The sequence below is a fragment of the Sphaerodactylus townsendi genome, linkage group LG15 (assembly GCF_021028975.2).
Source record: "Sphaerodactylus townsendi isolate TG3544 linkage group LG15, MPM_Stown_v2.3, whole genome shotgun sequence".
Lineage (NCBI taxonomy): Eukaryota > Metazoa > Chordata > Lepidosauria > Squamata > Sphaerodactylidae > Sphaerodactylus > Sphaerodactylus townsendi.
In genome coordinates, this window is record NC_059439.1 from 14872321 (window position 1) to 14889833 (window position 17513).

Here is a 17513-nt window from a genome sequence, read left to right on the forward strand (position 1 = left end):
GGAGGGAAGCTGCAACTGCTTCTTCCTGTGTGCTGCGACTGCAAAGAGAAAAGAGCCGGCATGTGTCTGGGAGGCACAAAACTCTCACTGTGCTGGTAGCACAAAGCTGCTAAGTTGTTCCCCAATGAATACAAGGACCTCGCAGGGTGTGAACGGAGCCTCAGATAAATATTAACAGAATGGAAATGCAAACTGGGAACGTGGCAGGGGCCAGAGCATCCAAGGAATGATCCGGAGGGGAGCAACAGCAAACGAAGAATGGATAAAGCACACGGCTTCTCTGCTCCTCTCCGGCGCATTCTTACATTCGAATGTACAACTAAGCCTTTAGAGCATTGCTATTCCTCTGTGGTTTGGGAACAATCACCATCAATTAAACAAGCCACATGACAACGGCATGCCCTCTGAATCACCCCACCAAACTCATATATGACGTAATGCAAGATATAACTATGTTGGGATAAGATATGTTGGGATAAGATAGAAAAAGTTGTGGATTGCTGGAGACAATGGGCTTTTTGCTAGCCTAGGCCCACCCTGAGAGCCCTGGGGGGGCTCTCAGCTTACTTGTCTTCCAATCCTTCCAGTGGTGGCTCTTCCAAGGTGGGACCCCCCCCCCCCCGCCAACCATAAGTGCAACCAGATAATGGCCTTGCCCATTTTCCCAGAATATGGGGAGAGTACCATATTGGGGAACAGTTCTCAGAAGAGCCTTAGGTGGCATGACAAAGAACCACGGTGTATCAACTGCTTTAAAGATAACCCTAACAAATCAAACACAACAGTTAAACTCCAGCCCCACTCACATGTCACAATGAATATGCAGACATCTGTTTGTAAGAAACAACCAATGTGTGTTTACTTTAAAAATGAAACCGGAGACCAGCTCCCTGGACAAATGTGACCTCTTCAACTGTATGAGAACTTAATGTAACATGAGAATTATTCAACATGTGTATTTTTAAAAGTGTATAATTTTTAAAATTCACTATAATTTGTGAACAGGGCAGAAGACACAAAGTAAGTAAAATGCAAATGCAAATTACAGTAATGTAGAAGTCCTGAGCCACACATCATTCTATACCCCCATGCTGGCCCTATGTCCATCACATGAAAACTGCAGATACTGAGGGGTTGCTGCAGCCTCCCCAAGTATTGCACAGAAAGGAATGCTGTGTGCAGTACCAGACAACTGAGAGGTTGTTTCCGCACGGTCAAAATATCCTGGATTGAGCAAGAAAACTATCCCTGTGCAGCCAAGAATTCTGCACAGTTCCCGGTGCTAAGGCGGGCCTGCCCCAGTGTTGCCTTGCGATATTTCCCTTACCTCAGGATTTTCAACAATCGCCAAACTGGCGATTCTTTTCAAATATCCCGGGGTGACCCCGCTGCCATGCAAACACCATGGGAGTAGAACCGGTTTATTTTTTCCCACCCCAAACAACAGCCAATCAGAATGCCTGGTTTGCGCATGTGGGGATGCACTTGCGGTGTAAATACAAAATACCCAGGTTCATGCGGAACAAACTGGAGTATTACCTCCCAGTCCTAACTCGGCTCTTGGAAAGAAATGGGCAGCCATGCAGAGGGAGAAACTGGGATAAAATAGACCCAGGTTAAAAAAATGGTAGTATACAGGTATAATTTTGCCGTGCGGAAACAGCCAGAGACTACTTTTTTTAGTTTAGCTTTTTACCAAAGCAGCAGGACCAGAAGTTCCCATGTGAGCCATCTGAGGAAAGATGCGCCTTGAACCTGAATTCACCACCCTTTCCGCATTCCACAGTTCACGTTACCAGGATTTGCTCACCAAGTTGCTGAGGGATGGATCCGAATAAGCGGAGGTTGCAAAACGAGCCAGACCTTCCTTATAAATAAATATCCGCAGGGGATCACATGATGTTACCAGCACGTAAATCCGAAGATCAAACTTGAACCCGTCAATAATAAAAGGCTTGGAGAAAGGAAGTGGAAACCGTATTAAAACCATACTTGCAAAAAACACTAAAGGGCAGTAAAAAGTTGGATACATCTGGAGGGCGCAATGTCTCCTAAAAGGCTACCTGCAAGCCAGTACTCTCTCTTCCTGCAGCCTTCTGGGCTGAAATCTACATGTAATTTTGGGGGGGAAATTGGGGGGGGGGGCACATGGCTTGCAGAGCCTGTGTGCATAAAGATTGACAGATGACCCCATCCATATGGTGCGTTGATACCAGATAGGCTGGCACAGAAGGGCATTTTCAATGGCTGTTCTCTGGAGGGACACCAAAACAAATCGGAACTTTGTCTGAAGGCAGTGACAGCTGTCAGTTCTAATGACCAAAGACTTGATTCAGCTGCTTATTTCCCATTGGTATGCATGATTCAATACCTTTGACCTCCAGTTTCCTGAACCACACTTCCCTTGTCCCTCTGCACCCCTTATCAGACTTCCCCCTCCTTTCCCCAGGATTCCTGTTTTCCATCCCACTGCTTTTTCCATTGCCTTCCTTATGGGGGAGTCATCTGTCTCCCCAATTTTTTCCAGCCCATGAAATCCTCTTGACTCCTGGGTTCTCTGACTGCAGCTCCTTCTGGCTCTTGCTGTTGTATGTGAATTCCTCCTGACCCTACCCAGTAGCTTCCTTCACAATACTTTGCCGATCATCAACATTCTTTGACCACCTGATCCTTTTTCTTTTCCTTCGGTTACAAACATCTGTAATGTTGCTGCCCCCAATGACTAGAAGAGTACCATTTTATGCCTCAGTTAAAAGGTGGTTACCTTTGAGATATAGAGCTGGCAGATCATATCTTCTCCTGGTTTGATATCTTTCACAGATCTCATGATGTAGATGCCTCTACCTTGACAGCCAGAATCCGGCTTGCAGATGAAGGTCTTATTCTTTTTTGACCTGCTGTAAGTCTGCAGTTCTCCATAACTGAGAGCAGCGGGGTTGAGGACAAAAAGGGGACCCGTGGTTAACAACTTGCCATATTTGCATTTGGGTAGTTTTCATTTTTTATTTCTTCTTCCTGGCATGATGTAGTCTGATACTAGCCAGCCTTGCCTTGTGCCCGCTGAAGTTAGCTAAACATCCAACAAACCTAGGCTCATTCCGCACACGCAAAATAATGCACTTTCAAGCTGCTTTCACAACTGTTTTTGCCATTCCGCACAGCTTCAAAGAGCCCTGAAAGCAGCTTGAAAGTGCATTATTCTGCGTGTGCGGAATGAGCCCTACAGACACATCTAAGCAGCACACAAAGGCAGAAAAAACTGGTTGTAAAGTGTTAATCCCGCCCACAGCCCGAGTATGTGAGTGGCAGGCTCTGAGTGGGTGGAGTCAGGAAGGCAGTCAGAGCTTCTGACAGGAATGTAAGGGGTTGAACTCCTTAGTTCAGACCCAGAGTGATCAGATGTGTATAGTGCCTGTGAACAGACCTATGGTCTTAGCAGGGAGAGAGTACTGGGGGGAAAGGACCATACTCTAGCCATAGAGGGGAATTATCTTCTAGAGAGGGAAGAATTCCAAATCTAGGTTCCAATATCAAAGCTTGCTCATTTTCTGGACAGAGTGGGTAGCAGAGGCGTATCTAGGGAAAATGTAGCCCGGTGCAAAATCTGAGTTTTCTGCCTCCCCTCCATGAGCGGCTGCCCTCCCCCATCACAACCAAACAATTTTTTTTGCACCAGGTCTTGAAGTCAGTGTATTGATCTGGGGGAAAGGAAGAGCGGTGTGGGGGCGATTTTCCGCCCCCCATGTGACTAAATGGCTGCAACCCAGGGACATTAGACCCCAGATGTCCCCCTAGGCAGTACACCCCTGGTGAGTAGCGTGGAGGGAAGTGACTGAATGATAATTTGAGTCAGAGAGGGACCATTTTCAGCCAGGACAATCTGAAGGCATGTTGGACAATCTGAAGGGGGAAAAATTAGAAGAATTAGGGAACATTTCTTGCCCTTGGATAGAAGGGGAGGTGCGGGAGATTTCCCCCTTCTTCTGGACTATTCTGCCCCACTACAGATCTAATTCCATCAGAAGACAGTCCTCTTGAACATTTCTGTTTTGTTCGTTTTTATCGTGGGAGGCTTCCTGACCTCCTCAGGCAGTTCCACTACCACAGAGAATGCACCGAGGTATTACTAAAGAGGGGCACAATAATAGGCCAAGCGAACAGATTATAGTAAAGCTCCTGGACTTTCAGGAACCATCCCAGACTCAGGTGTTTGATGGTGTTTTATTTTTTTAATTGAGGCTGATTCCGCATGGGCCAAAAACAGTGATGTGAAACTGGTTTGAAAACAGTATAAACCCTTTCACACCATTTTAAACCCTTTTACACCATTTTCACACCATTTTCAAACTGCTGTTTTTGGCCCATGCGGAATCAGCCTGAGAGACCCGCAACGAGCATCCCTTCCCCCAAGCGCTCTTTCTCTCCCCAGCAGCAGGGCAGCCAGGAAGAAAGCACACAGGATGGTGCCAATATCCCTAGCATTATCTGGCACTCCGGATCCCATTAATTTGCTACAAACAAGGCTTGAAGCATGCAGTCAACAGCTGGAATGTTTTAAAGCCAGCCACGAGAGACCTTGCCCGTCTCTTGCTCATCCGTCCACCGAGACTCTCGTATTCTGGTTTCGGAGGGCACCGCAAGGCTGTTAAAATAGGCTCGTAAATAGCTATGCACCTGGTCATCCATGGTGCACAATAACATATTTTGGGGTAACTCCATGACCATTTTTAACGAGCCCTCCTTTCCACATGCAGCATTTGGGTGGCTGTTTCAGTAAAGAGAACAATATGGGTGGGAAGAAGGGTTTTTAAAATATTTTCCTCGTCAGCAATTGTCCTGGTAAAAAATGCTCCCTGCTCAAGCCTTTTTTATCTGTGCCGGGGAAAACTTACAGGTCATTTTTTTTTCATCAGCATCTCAAGCACACAGAAGACGCTACAATGAATACTGTTTAAATTCCCTCACAGCTCATCTTTGTCTTAACTGCGGGAGACCAACACAGTGACTTCACTCATTCCCACCCACCCCCCTCACCCTCCTGTTTCCCTCAACAAAGCAGTCCAAGCTGCTATGCTCAAAAAAGAAAAAAATGTCTTGTAGAATAAACGTGCAGTTCTCCCCTAAGAATCTCCTCCAGGGAAACCTTACAAAAACAAGTTCTCTCTTTCCTATAGCCCACAAATGGCTACCCCTTGGGAGAGACCCTGGCTTGTAAAAATACTGAAGGCTAGTAACTTTTGTTGACTTATTGTACATGAGAGGATACGGAACCGAGGCAGTCCACTCATCGTTTTCTGAAGCCAGAATGTGAGGACAAGGCTTGGAGATTCGTGTAAAAGAAATACCAGATTCAGCCTGAATCTGGACGAATTCGGGCAAAAATTGGCCAAATATGTCCTGTCTGAATATGTACGAATCCGAATGCAAGGTATTCGGTCTTTTGGGGGGGTATTTTTGGTGGTTTTTGCATTTTGGCCTGCAGGGGGCGCATTTTTAAAGCTAGCAGCACCAAAATTTCAGGATATCATCCGGAGAATGTCCTAACGATACCACCCGAGATTGGTGAAGTTTGGTTCAGGACCCCAAAGTTATGGACCCCCAAAGGGGTGCCCCGCCTCCCATTGTTTCAAGTGGGAGCTAACAGGAGATGGGGGCTACCTCTTTGAGGGTCCATAACTCTGCCCCCCCCTGAACCAATCTTATTCTTGTCTTACTCAGGCATACAGATAATTTTATGCCCGAATAAATCTGAATCTCACTGAATTTCTAGGGTATTGACCAAGCCTAGTGAGAACTGAACATCAACTGTTTAAACAGACTGAACGTAAGGCAGGTATGGAGATATTTCTCTCCACTGGGAGGGGCACTTTATCATTACAGTCTTGTAAGCAAGTTGCAACCAGTTCATAAGTCTGCAATGCTTCTATGCAGGGGAAGGCCATGAAAACACGCACCTTCTCACATCTCGGGTTGTCAACCTCCGGGTCTGGGGGAGGGGAGAGAAATCTGCTCTTACAGCTGATCTCCAGGCACGAGATATCAGTTCCCCTGGAGAAAATGGCTGCCTTGGAGAGTGGACTCTATGGCATTGTATCTTGCTGAAGTCCCTCCCCTCCCCAAACTCCATGTTCCCCAAGCTCCACCCCAAAAATCTCGAGGTATTTCCTCACTCAGGCCCTTTCCAAATGTGCAGAATAATGCACTTTCAATCCACTTTCACAATTGTTTGCAAGTGGATTTTGCTATTCCGCACAGTAAAATCCAGCTTCAAAGTGCATGCGTGGAAGGGGCCCCAGGGCTGACAACTCTAGACATAGCAGCAGCATGCAGTGTGAGTACACATGGGAACAATGTCCACTCCTCCGCATTCTGGCACTGTTTATTGTTGCTGCCTCCCCTACAACCAGAGGCATAGCTCCAAGGGGACAGCAGGGTGCAACACACCAGGCGCGCGCCCCTGTGGGGGTGTGGTGAGGGTGTTCCGGGGGCGTGGTAGGGATGTTCCGGGGCAGGACGGGGTGGAGGACGAACCGGTGCACTGGGCGCTTTCCCCCCTTGCTACGCCTCTGCCTACAACCCCCATTCCTCCCCCCGACCTGTGAAAAAGCACAAGTGCTACAGTGATCACACCGCGACAACCCATGACTTGGGACCTTCCCCACTGCAGCTCAGCAGGGAAATGGGGAAAAGGCCTTCAAAAGGCTCAAAGGGCAAGAGGAGAATGGCACATAGCATTTTGAGCTTAGCTTGATCCTCCTCCTCACGGTGGTTCCACCTACACAACTCCACATCTCCTCCTTTAAACCTGGAGAAAAGGGGCTGTGCTTGTTTGCTGAAGAAACATGACATCATGCAAGTGTTCCCCTTAAATCCAAGGGATTGTTGTTGTTGTTTTAATTTTCTATTTCTGTGCTCGATGCAGAGGAAAGAAAACCATATTGAAGCAGCAGCCCTGAATCCAGACAGGCTTCAGGCAGGGGGTTCGAAAATATGCCTGAAATCCCTGCGCTAAGCTGGGGCAATTCTTTACTTGGCCAGGGCAGGGATTTCAAAACAATGCTTAACCATGTGTTTGTGTATAGCTATGGGAGGGACTTGGATATATTTACTGAGTGCTGCAGATCCCCACAAACCACAAAACTTTGTTGATTTACTACCAGGTCAAGCAGGTAGTGGCAGCACAGTCTTTGCAGGCAAATTCTCAATAGAACAGAAAGCACAACACACAAACACAGAGAGAAAAGTGTTATGAAGTAGCAGTTGACGTATGGTGATCCCATGGGGTTTCAAGGCAAGAGACTGCAAAGCAACTCTGATATTCCTTGGGGGTCTCCCATCCAAAGGACCAGCCCTGCTTAGCTTCTGAGATCTATCAAGATCAGGCTAGCTTGGGCCATCCAGAAATCTGTCAAGAGCAGGCTAGCTTGGGCCATCCAGGGCCCCTTCCCCACATGCAGAATCATGCACTTACAATCCACTTCCAATGCACTTTGCAGCAGGATTTTACTGTGCGAAACAGCAAATTCCACTTGCAAACAATTGTGAAAGTGCACTGAAAGTACATTAATCTGCATGTGCGGAAGGGGCCCAGGTCTGGTAGAAAACACTTAGGAACAGACATAACAAAGAGTCGGTTAGCAAGGTGGCGAAGGTAAAAGTAATCCTCCGTGCAAGCACCAGGTCATTACTGATGGGGTGATGTCATATCACAACATTTACTAGGCAGTCGGTGCTTACAGGGTGGTTTGCTACTGATTGACCCATTCATTTACACTTTACCCCCAGCGAGCTAGGTACTCATTTTACCAACCTCAGAAGGAAGAAAGGCTGAGTCAACCATGATCTGGCTACCCTGACTTTTAATTGAGATTGAATTGAAAATTCCCCTTCCTTCCTCCTTAGAACTGCCTGCCTAGTTTTCTGCCCATCTCCTAAAGCACTGGACTGATTAAAGTAAGAGGAAAATCTGTGTGTGTGTGTGTGTGTGTGTGTGTGTGTGTGTGCGTGCGTGCGTGCGTGCGTGCGTGCGTGCGTGCGTGCGTGCGTGAGAGAGAGAGAGAGAGAGAGTGAGTGAGTGAGTGAGTGAGTGTGAGTGCACGCATGTAAATAAATATGTAAATACTCACTCAGCAGGAAGACACCAGGTCCTAGGGAAGAAATTAAATTCCTTGGGGAAAAGTTTTAGCATCCTGCTCATGTTCCTAGCCAGAAGATCCTTCCGACAGATTTCACACATCCCTGGGAAATGATTTATTTTCTAGGAAAGAAAAAAGCAAAGACTAAGCATCTCTTTAATTAATAAAAACAGAAAAAGGATAAAATTTAGCTCCACCCTGTGAGTGACGAAAAATACCTGATAACTTTTCATTTCCAGCACCCGGTCCAGTGAGACTGAATAATCGGTCCAATACAGGGTCCAGTCATCCAAGTCGCTGGCTTCCCGGAGGCCGCACATCTTAGCAGCTCGCCGTACTGCATCACCAAAAGAGGAACAGTTTACGTCATTGTTTGCATAGGAACATCTCGTGATCTTTTAGCACTAAACTGAAGGGGCAGAGTATGTGTTTGTTCCCGTCTTTTGTTTGTGCAGAATATAGGTTTGCCAGGGACAATCTTAACACTGAAAATAGATACATTTCAATGTGGAAGATTTTCTTGTGTACCAAGATAAAGCCAAGATAGTTCTCTGATGGTCTATAACAGTGATGGCGAACCTATGGCATGGGTGTCAGAGGTGGCACTTGGAGCCCTCTCTGTGGGCACGCACACACATAGTTTGTTGTGGGGGGGCGGAAAATCACCCCCCACACACACACACACATCTAGTCTGGCCTGGGCCACTGAGCACGACATGCATGCACTGCAGTGAGCAGGGAGGACTTGTGTGGCGGGCTCGTGCCTGTGCTCCAAGTGGCTGCTGCCCGAGGGGGGTGGGGGTGCAGAGGAGGCAGAGATGCTACAGAGGCACAGAGCGGTGCGCAAGGGACTTGCTGGAAGCTACAGCAGGCTGGCCCCTGCTGGAGTGGGTGGGGTGGGGGAAGAGGGAGCCAACCAGTTTTTTCAAAACCTCAGCATTCAGGTTAAATTGCCGTATTGGCAATTGGACACTGAAAGTCTGCGATAAATAAGTGGGGTTTGGGTTGCAATTTGGGCACTCGGTCTCGAAAAGGTTCACCATCATTGGTCTATAAAACTGATGGTCTATAATACTGGAAGGGGAGAGCGGAGGAGAGAATTAGCACAGATGTGCTGTGGTACAGCACAGGCTCCTGGGAACTATCAATAATTCATTTAATCTTATTTACTTCCATCTATTCCCTGCCTTTTCTCCCTAATGAGGGCCCCAAGTGGCATACATTGTTCTACCCTCCCCCATTTTATTGTTACAACAACCCTCTGAGGTAGGTAACCTTCCATGGCTGAGTGGGGTTTCAAGCCTAGGTCTCTAGAGCAGGGTCTCCAGTATAGTGTCTGTGGGTGCCTGGCACCCACCAACACCTTTCTTGGTGCCCACCAAATTATTTTAGAAAGTGAGTGAGGCCAAGTCGGGCTGCTGTCCAGCAGGGCTTCTAATTGGACAGCGAAGACCTGATAAACTATGCAGATTAAAATACTACTGTTTCAGTAGCACCCGCTGTTTTGTTTTGTTCTCTCTCACCCCTCTTTCCCAGTGTATTCATTAATGACCTTGCTTCTCCACTGAGCTCAGGCAACTTCTGTGCATGTGTGTTCCCCTCCTGCAGCAGCCATTTTATCATTGCGCTCACCACCCTGTGTCATAATTCCGAAAATTCCAAAAGTGCCCATGGCATCGTTAGGTTGGGACCTCTGTCCTAGCTCCTAGTCCAGTGATAGTGAATCTTTTGGGCTTAGCATGTCGAAAATTTGGAAAATGCCTAAGTTGACTGTGCTACAAAAGAAAAGAATTCTTTACATATTAATTTATTTTTTAATAATACAGTCCAATCATGTGTGGTGCTACGTATTATGTAAAGAAACATTAAATAATTACACAAATGACTCAAACTCAAACAGGGAACAGTTGTTGTCAGGTGCTTGCGATTGCTGATGTGTCACCCAAAATGTTGTGGCATGTCACCTTTGACACATGGTCAGTCAGTCAGTCAGTCAGTCAGTTTTATCACGGCCAAAGATCAGAAATTGTTAAATACAGAGTATAGAAACCACAATATACACTTTCCAAATAACAGTTTGGGAATGTTAATTAAAAAGAATTTTACAGATACAAATTGTTAAAACCATAAGATAAAATCAAACCTCAGCACTGAAAGCACAAGTGATGTTTGCAACCAAAATATAAAATTGATAATTCAAATAACCTACCACTAGTTGATTGATTGATTGATTGATTGATTGATTGATTGATTGATTGATTGATTGATTGACTGACTGACTGATTGATTGACACGTGTGTCACCAATTCGCTGTCACTGTCCTAGTCTGATACTCTAACCACTACACCCCATTGGCTCTCAATATTCTGAAAGCAGGATCAGCAACTAGATTTGTGAAAGGACCAGTCTGTGTATCATCCAAATGGGAGAGGGGCAAATGAGGCTTTTTTCTGTAGCCTTGAAGGTGTCTCGCCTATAGATGGCAGCAGCAGAATGGGTAATATAGTTGAGATTTCAAGTAGTCCAAAAGGCAGACTTTCAGTGTCCTATTATCTTCTTGCATCTCTCCACTTTCTATTCATTTCAGAAGCAGAATACATTAAGAAATGGGAATATGTACAAGATTTCATGTAAGCTGAAGAATTCAGTTGTTTTTGTACTGGAGTTGGGTTATCTTGGGAGCAAATTTTTTTTACTAGCTGTATTTGGATTTATTGTCTCAAAATAAGTAATTACAGGTATGCACAATAAGAACTGTTCACTAAATACACTGAGTGAACAATGAAACGTTATTTCCTTTTTCTAAAAAAAACCCCTAGCCTCTAAAGACATTATTGTAACAGGAACAATTAGTACAGAAGAAAAGAAACCAGATACGTTTTCTAGGATATTTAATTATCTTCCTCTTCGAGATTTACTTTGTTGCCAAACTTCGCACAGAGTTGGATTTTGAGGCCAGATAATACTCTCTGGATAGATTCTACTTGTGACTCCAACAGCTGAATTTTTGTCAGAGGTGATCAAGATAAGATCATAAGGGAAGCTTGTTCGCCTCTTCGTTTCCGGCCTGATGTGATTTGTCCTGGTTTCAAGTTTTGCTTTAAGAACCGTGTAGATTTTTTTTTGCTCTGTTTTGTACTTTATGTCATGTGGGTATGCCTAATGAAGGTCAGTTGAAGTTGACTCCAAAGCGAATCATCATCTAGCATCATGATATCATCACCGGCATATTGCAGGGTCTGAAGCTGTTTCTTTTTATCCTCAGTTTCTTCTTTCAGCTCCATAATTCTGCTGGTGTTTCTTGCAAACTTGTTCATTTTCTGTTTATCTTCAAATGTAATGTTGACATCTTCTGCTGCCACCTTCGTCATGGTAGCCGCCATCTTAGGACTCTTGGGAACAAATTGTTGATTTTCAAAAGCAAAACCTTCGGTGTAAGACCGATTATGAAAGGCTGGTCAGTCCTTGGGGTATGTGAAGAAGAGATCCCTAAATAGCTGGGATTGTCCAGCAAAAGGACTCAAATGCAGTCATGTAGGACAAAGCTCTGTTTCTTATGGAATGCATAATCAATGGAAAAACTGAGTAATTCTCAAGCTATAAAACAGCTCTGTACACTGGGCTTTCTTGTGCTCAAACACCATTATCCCATAAAAGGGAGGGCTGTAAAAACAGAGGGCTGTCCTAATTCCTTGGGTGTTGATGTGTTAAGAGAAAGGAAAAATAATGTCTTTATTAATCTGACCTTTTGCTTCCTAGTGAAAATAAAGGGTTTTTTTTCACTGTTTGCTATATCTGACTAAGGAGCAAGAAAAGGCTTTCCTTTTGCAGTTGGCCAAGGGGACTCACCGCTCTCATATTTGCAGTTGCTCAGATTTATCACTGGTCATCTGAAAAACATAAAAAAAGAAGAAAGACAGAGGCAGACAGGCAAAAACAAATGGGGTTTTGTGGCAAAGAATCTGAGCACTGAGTACTTCAGTTGTCCCCAATCTCATTGGGCCTTTGGAGAGCTCTTGGAATTTTGAAAGCTGAGAATGGAAATCACCACAAAATGGCTGCTGTGAGGAAAAGGATGTGGCCAATCACAAAATGGCTGCCATTGGGATAATCACGGGGACTGGGAGGTTGTCAGGCATTTTTCTGCTCTGGAGGCAACCGTTTTTTAATGAGGGCTCCCTGGAGGCACAAACGGCTTTTCAAAAGCACTTTCTGCTCCAGTGAGGTGGAGAAAAGCCAGGATTGGCTATTCTCTTTGAAAACAAGATGTCTATATACAGCTTTAAGCAATTTTTCCAAAGGACTAACAGTACCAGTCATAGGAAGAATGATACTCTGCTAAGCCCATTCACATTGATGGGTGTACAAAGGGCATTAGTCTGTTTAGGATTGCACTGTTAGAGCTACAATTCATCTGGAAAAGAAGACAAACCAAAATAAGATTCTAAGCATCTGCAAGAAGGACCCAGCGAGAATACGGAAGGGCTTAATAACAGCCAGGAACTAGGTTGCTAAGGTGCCTAGAAATTTCATCATGATACCCCGAATTTTCAATTATCTTATTGTGGCATCTCTCTCAGCAACTCTCAGTTGTTGCTATCATCAGATCTCAGATGGTGGCATGTTTTCTCAGGTCTCAGAAACAAAACAGGATCAGGAAGGGAGATCACCAAAGAAGGCTCGGCAAAGGAAGGCAACGGCAAACCACCTTTGCTTCTCACTGGCCTTGAAAGCCCGTTGCATATGTCAGCTGTAACTTGACAGTGCTTTACATAAACACACACAAACACACACATTCATTTCAAAAGCTAATTTATCATATTCCATCAGAATATGTCCTGATGCGTGCATTCAAATAAATGCATCAAGTTCCTGTCATTGCTTATTTATATGTCAACTTCAATTTATGCCATACACTAAGGTGACCAGCCGTCCCGATTTTCGCGGGACACTCACGCTTTTGCGTAGTGTGTCCCGCGTCCCGCCGGGCTTATGCTATTGTCCCGATTAGGCAATGTGCTCCTGCGGGAGCACACTGCCTTTCTTGGCGCTCACAGTCAGGGAAACGAGGCGGCTCCCCAGTCCAGGAAGTAGGGGACCGCGCCCTTTTGCGGCAGCCAGCGAGGTGCCTTCTGGGGCGCTTCCCTGTTTCCTGACCGGGGAGCGCTTGCATAAGGCAGTGTGCTGCTCGCGGGTGTCATCGCATGCCAGGCGTTGGCCGCGATGAGCGCCTCGTTTTTAATAGGAAAAATCTGGTCACCTTACCATACACTGACAGCAGATATTTCCCTTAAAACAATGGTGAAATTATAAGAAATTAGGGAAAATAAATTGGGTTAGAGTACGAGGTTAGTGTTTCGTTGCGATGACAACCAGGGTCGCTCCCTATAAGTTTTATTCCCAGCATTTCTGTAATAGCATTAATGAAAGTACAAGAAACTGTGAAAAGAGGGTAGGATAAAGCACTGTACTACTAATAATCAGAAAATATGGCAGTCAAAATGCAACACCATGAAGGTTGAAAAGTAAGTGTGACTCCTAAATTTCTGGGCAGCTCCAAGATGCAAAGAAACCTGTCACTCCTGTGAAAGGCCAATGAAAGCCATACAGCTATATCTCGCCTTATCCTATGTGAGCACCCTAGATTGAGCAGTATGACATACAGAAAAGTTTATGCACACACAGAACTGTGGTCATTTTTAATTCTGGCTTATATGTCTGTAAGAAAATTATCTTTAGGGGTTTTTAAAATTAAAAACTTGGTGAATATTTTCTAAGAGGTGCTACAAGAATTAAAGCTAGAGGTAGCAGTCCCTTGTGCGAGCACCAAGACATTACTGACACACAGGGTGATGTCTTGGAAGAATTTGTCACGGGATGGTTTGAGGTTGACTTCCCCGGTCGTCTACACTTTAACCCCAGCAAGCTGAGTACTCATTTTACCAACCACAGAAGGATGGAAGGCTGAGTCAACCTTGAGCCAGCTACCTGAAACCGACTTCCGTCGGGATTGAACTCAGGTCGAATTCAGGTCGTGAGCAGAGCTTTGACTGCAGTTCTTCCACTTATCACTCTGCACTACAGGGTTCTAGAAAAATTACAGCCATCTTAAAGGATGTTTAACAAGCAAGTAGCTGGCCAGCTGCTTGCTTGTTCACTGATCACTGCAGTCAGAGTATGCAAATACAGAACTTCTAGGGCTACAAGGAGGCTGTTAGATTAACCATGAACAGTGCAGTTTATTTGGCAGCGAAACAGAGGCAGGGAAGTTTCCATTCCTGAAGGCCGATGGTGTGTGAAGCCAGATTTCCCATGACAGCCAATTCCAAAGAAGTAGTAGTAGTTTGGATTTATATACCCCCATTCTCTCCTGAAGGAGACTCAAAGGGGCTTACAATCTCCTTTCCCTTCCCCGCCTCCCCCACAGCAAACACCCTATGAGGTGGATGGGGATGAGAGAGTTCCGAAGAACTGTGACTAGTCCAAGGTCACCCAGCTGGCGTGTGTTGGAGTGCACACGCTAATCTGGTTCACCAGACAAGCCTCCACAACTCAAGTGGCAGAGTAGGGAATCAAACCTGGTTGTCCAGATTAGAGTGCACCTGCTCTTAACCACTACACCACGCTGGCTCCACTACACCATGCTGGCTCACAGCTCACAGGATTTTTTAAAAAAAGAAGCAAGAAATATATTGTTATTCTTAAAGAATGGAGAAACGTTTATGAACGGACAGTATAGTTCAGTTATATCCTCACAGCATGAACTATTAACCTAGCCAGGACCCATGCACATGCGGGGGGGGGGGGCTATGTGGTATTCAGGAGAGTGGGGGGATGACCCATCATCATGATGTGGTCTAAATCAGGTTCATCAACCTTATATTCAATAAGAACTTATTCTGAATAATGAAAAATATCCTGAGCTGCTACTTCCCCCCTCCCTTGGCATATTACTTACTTTTGATCCGCCCTAGATACAGGACATGGACTAGCTAAAACACTGCAAAAGAAGTTATTGGTTAAGCAGCACATAGAAAAATCCAAAGAAGTAAAGATTTCTTTTAAAAGTTGGAGCAGGTCTTCTCCTGGGTCCTGTAGGGAAATGGTTCCCAACTTTTTTTTGTTATGGTAACCTACAAGTCCAAATTGACTTGATATGGTGATCCACTTGAAAAACAACAACAGAGCAGGCATAAATCAACAAAACTTCAAAGAACACTGGGTCCGCTTTCACAGGTTTTGTGACTCACTTTTGGGTTAAGAAGCACGTGGCGGGAAACACTTTTCTAGACAGGGGCGTACCATACAGGAGGATATATGGGGTCAAATGTCCCTGGGCTGCAGCCATTTAGTCACAGGGGTGGAAAAATCGCCCCCCCCACACCCATCCTCCTTTCCCCTGGATCCATACACTGACTTCAAGACAAGTGCAAAAAAATGTTGTTTGGTTATGGTGGGGGAGGATGGCCACCCATGGGGGAAGGGAGATTCAGATTTTGCACCGGGCTACATTTTCCCTAGATATGCCTCTGATTCTAGAGGATACATGAACTCAGGTGTAGCAGCTGGTGTGGTATCAGTAGCTCAGAGGCCACATGTCGAGGACCCCTAGTCTACATGCCATTAAAATGCGTTGGTGTAGTGGTGTCAGACAAGGTTCAAATCCCCACTCGAGCTGTCGAAGCTCGCTGGGCGACCTTCAGCCTGTCACACACTCTCAGCCCTGACCCTGGCTTGTATTTGGATGAGAGACCTCCAGAGGTGGAATCCAGCAGGTTCTCACAGGTTCCCGAGAGTAGGTTACTAATTATTTGTGTGTGCCGAGAGGGGGTTACTAATTGGTGATTTTGCCACGTGATTTTTGCCTTAGTTACGCCCCTCCTTTACTCCTCAGCAGTAGCGTGCAGAACTTGAAGCAGTCTAGCACGAGGTGCGTGGCAGCCTGCGCCTGTATGCATTCATTTACCGCCCAAGGACCGGCGCAGCGGCTGCGTCCTTGCCACAGCCCCGCCCAGCAATGCCCCCCCTGGAATGCCCGGCCATGCCCCCGTCGTGCCCCACCCAGCCCCATTGGCTCTATGCCACTGTTTGAATCCCACCACCATAGGAACCTGTTACTAAAATTTTTGGATCCCACCACTGGAGACCTCCAAAGAATACCAAGGACATGACACGAAAGCAGACATTGGCAAACCATCTCCCCAATATCTTCCTGCACCTTTCCTGCCATGGAAACCTTATGGGGTCACCATAAGTCAGCATGACTTGATAGCAAAAAAACTTGTATATACTGAATGGGATTGTGTTGTATGCAGGGGCTACCCCGGCTTCAAACTGAGCCTGGCTTTTTCACACCATAAATTCTGCATTCTTTCCATTTCTGTTGTCCCCCATCAGGAGTTCCTGTTCTTCCCAATCTTGCCTCCCTTGTATTCAGGAGCTTTAGAAATACAATTTCCTGGCTCAAAGTCTTTTCAGTGCTTATTTCTAACCTTTTTTTCTTCCTTTTCTTCTTCCCAGCCGTGCTGACACACGAACTTTTCCTGCTCTCTTCTTCACACAAGACGGTTTCTTGGTCGGTGGTGTCCAGCGCACTCTCCTCCCTTTCCAGCTCCCCTGGAAAAAGTTCTAGCTCAGAGACGTCCTTCTCACTCAGCTCTTCTGCCTCGTCCCTCTCTCTGTGAAATGAACTGCAAGGTCCAAGTTCATCTGATACCTTCATCCTGAAAAAGAAGCAACACGAATTTGCAAAGAGGTTAGCTAGAGGGTCTTCATATTTCCTGAGTAAGCAACTATCTAAAAAAGTTAAATGACCCAGATAGCTTTTTTGCTCAGCTAATTCCCATTCTTATGACAGCCCTATCCCAAATGGCTTTTGCCCATGCAGGTTCCATCTTGCTGAGTATGGCCTTTTTTGAGTGGTCCAAAAGAAACCCTCCTTCCTTTCTCAACAGCACAAAAGCTGAATGGCTCCAACCCTAAGTTAGCCCCATACACATGTACATGTTCATTTAGATGGCTTAACAGCAATCTCCATGGGTTTGTCAGCATTCTGATAGGATGGCTTCTTCCTTTCAAAAGAGACAGTCACCCATCATATCCCTTTTTATTTAGAGCAGCACCTAGGTAACTGGATGTTCCTTACAAGGAAAAAAGCCACTAATACCCGCAGCCCTGTTAATGTCTATTATGCCCAGAATATTTCATGCATTACTCCCAGAACAGACTCTACAACTATGCATATCCTTCTCCATTATAGCCCACTGCTTCTTTAATGCCTTACCCCTGCTTGTCTCTATAAGTGTCGTCTTCCTCAGATTCTGCAGTGCAATGCTATCACCCGAAGGAACAGGCACCTCCACTTGAGTGCCACCTTGG

The 17513-nt window shown here is 45.6% G+C and overlaps 1 protein-coding gene and 1 pseudogene across 1 annotated transcript in view; both read right to left on the reverse strand.

The window, feature by feature from the left end:
• Positions 1-17513, reverse strand: part of TTLL6 (tubulin tyrosine ligase like 6) — a 62938-nt gene that overhangs the window by 36711 nt on the left and 8714 nt on the right. Inside the window, exons 4-9 of the mRNA XM_048516383.1 lie at positions 16628-16858; positions 11985-12025; positions 8354-8472; positions 8127-8257; positions 2765-2921; positions 1811-1954 (exon numbers count right to left, since the gene is read on the reverse strand). Coding sequence (XP_048372340.1) covers positions 1811-1954; positions 2765-2921; positions 8127-8257; positions 8354-8455 — 534 coding nt within the window. The 5' untranslated portion in view covers positions 8456-8472; positions 11985-12025; positions 16628-16858. The remainder of the gene's footprint in view (positions 1-1810; positions 1955-2764; positions 2922-8126; positions 8258-8353; positions 8473-11984; positions 12026-16627; positions 16859-17513) is intronic.
• LOC125443966 lies at positions 11027-11612 on the reverse strand (annotated as a pseudogene).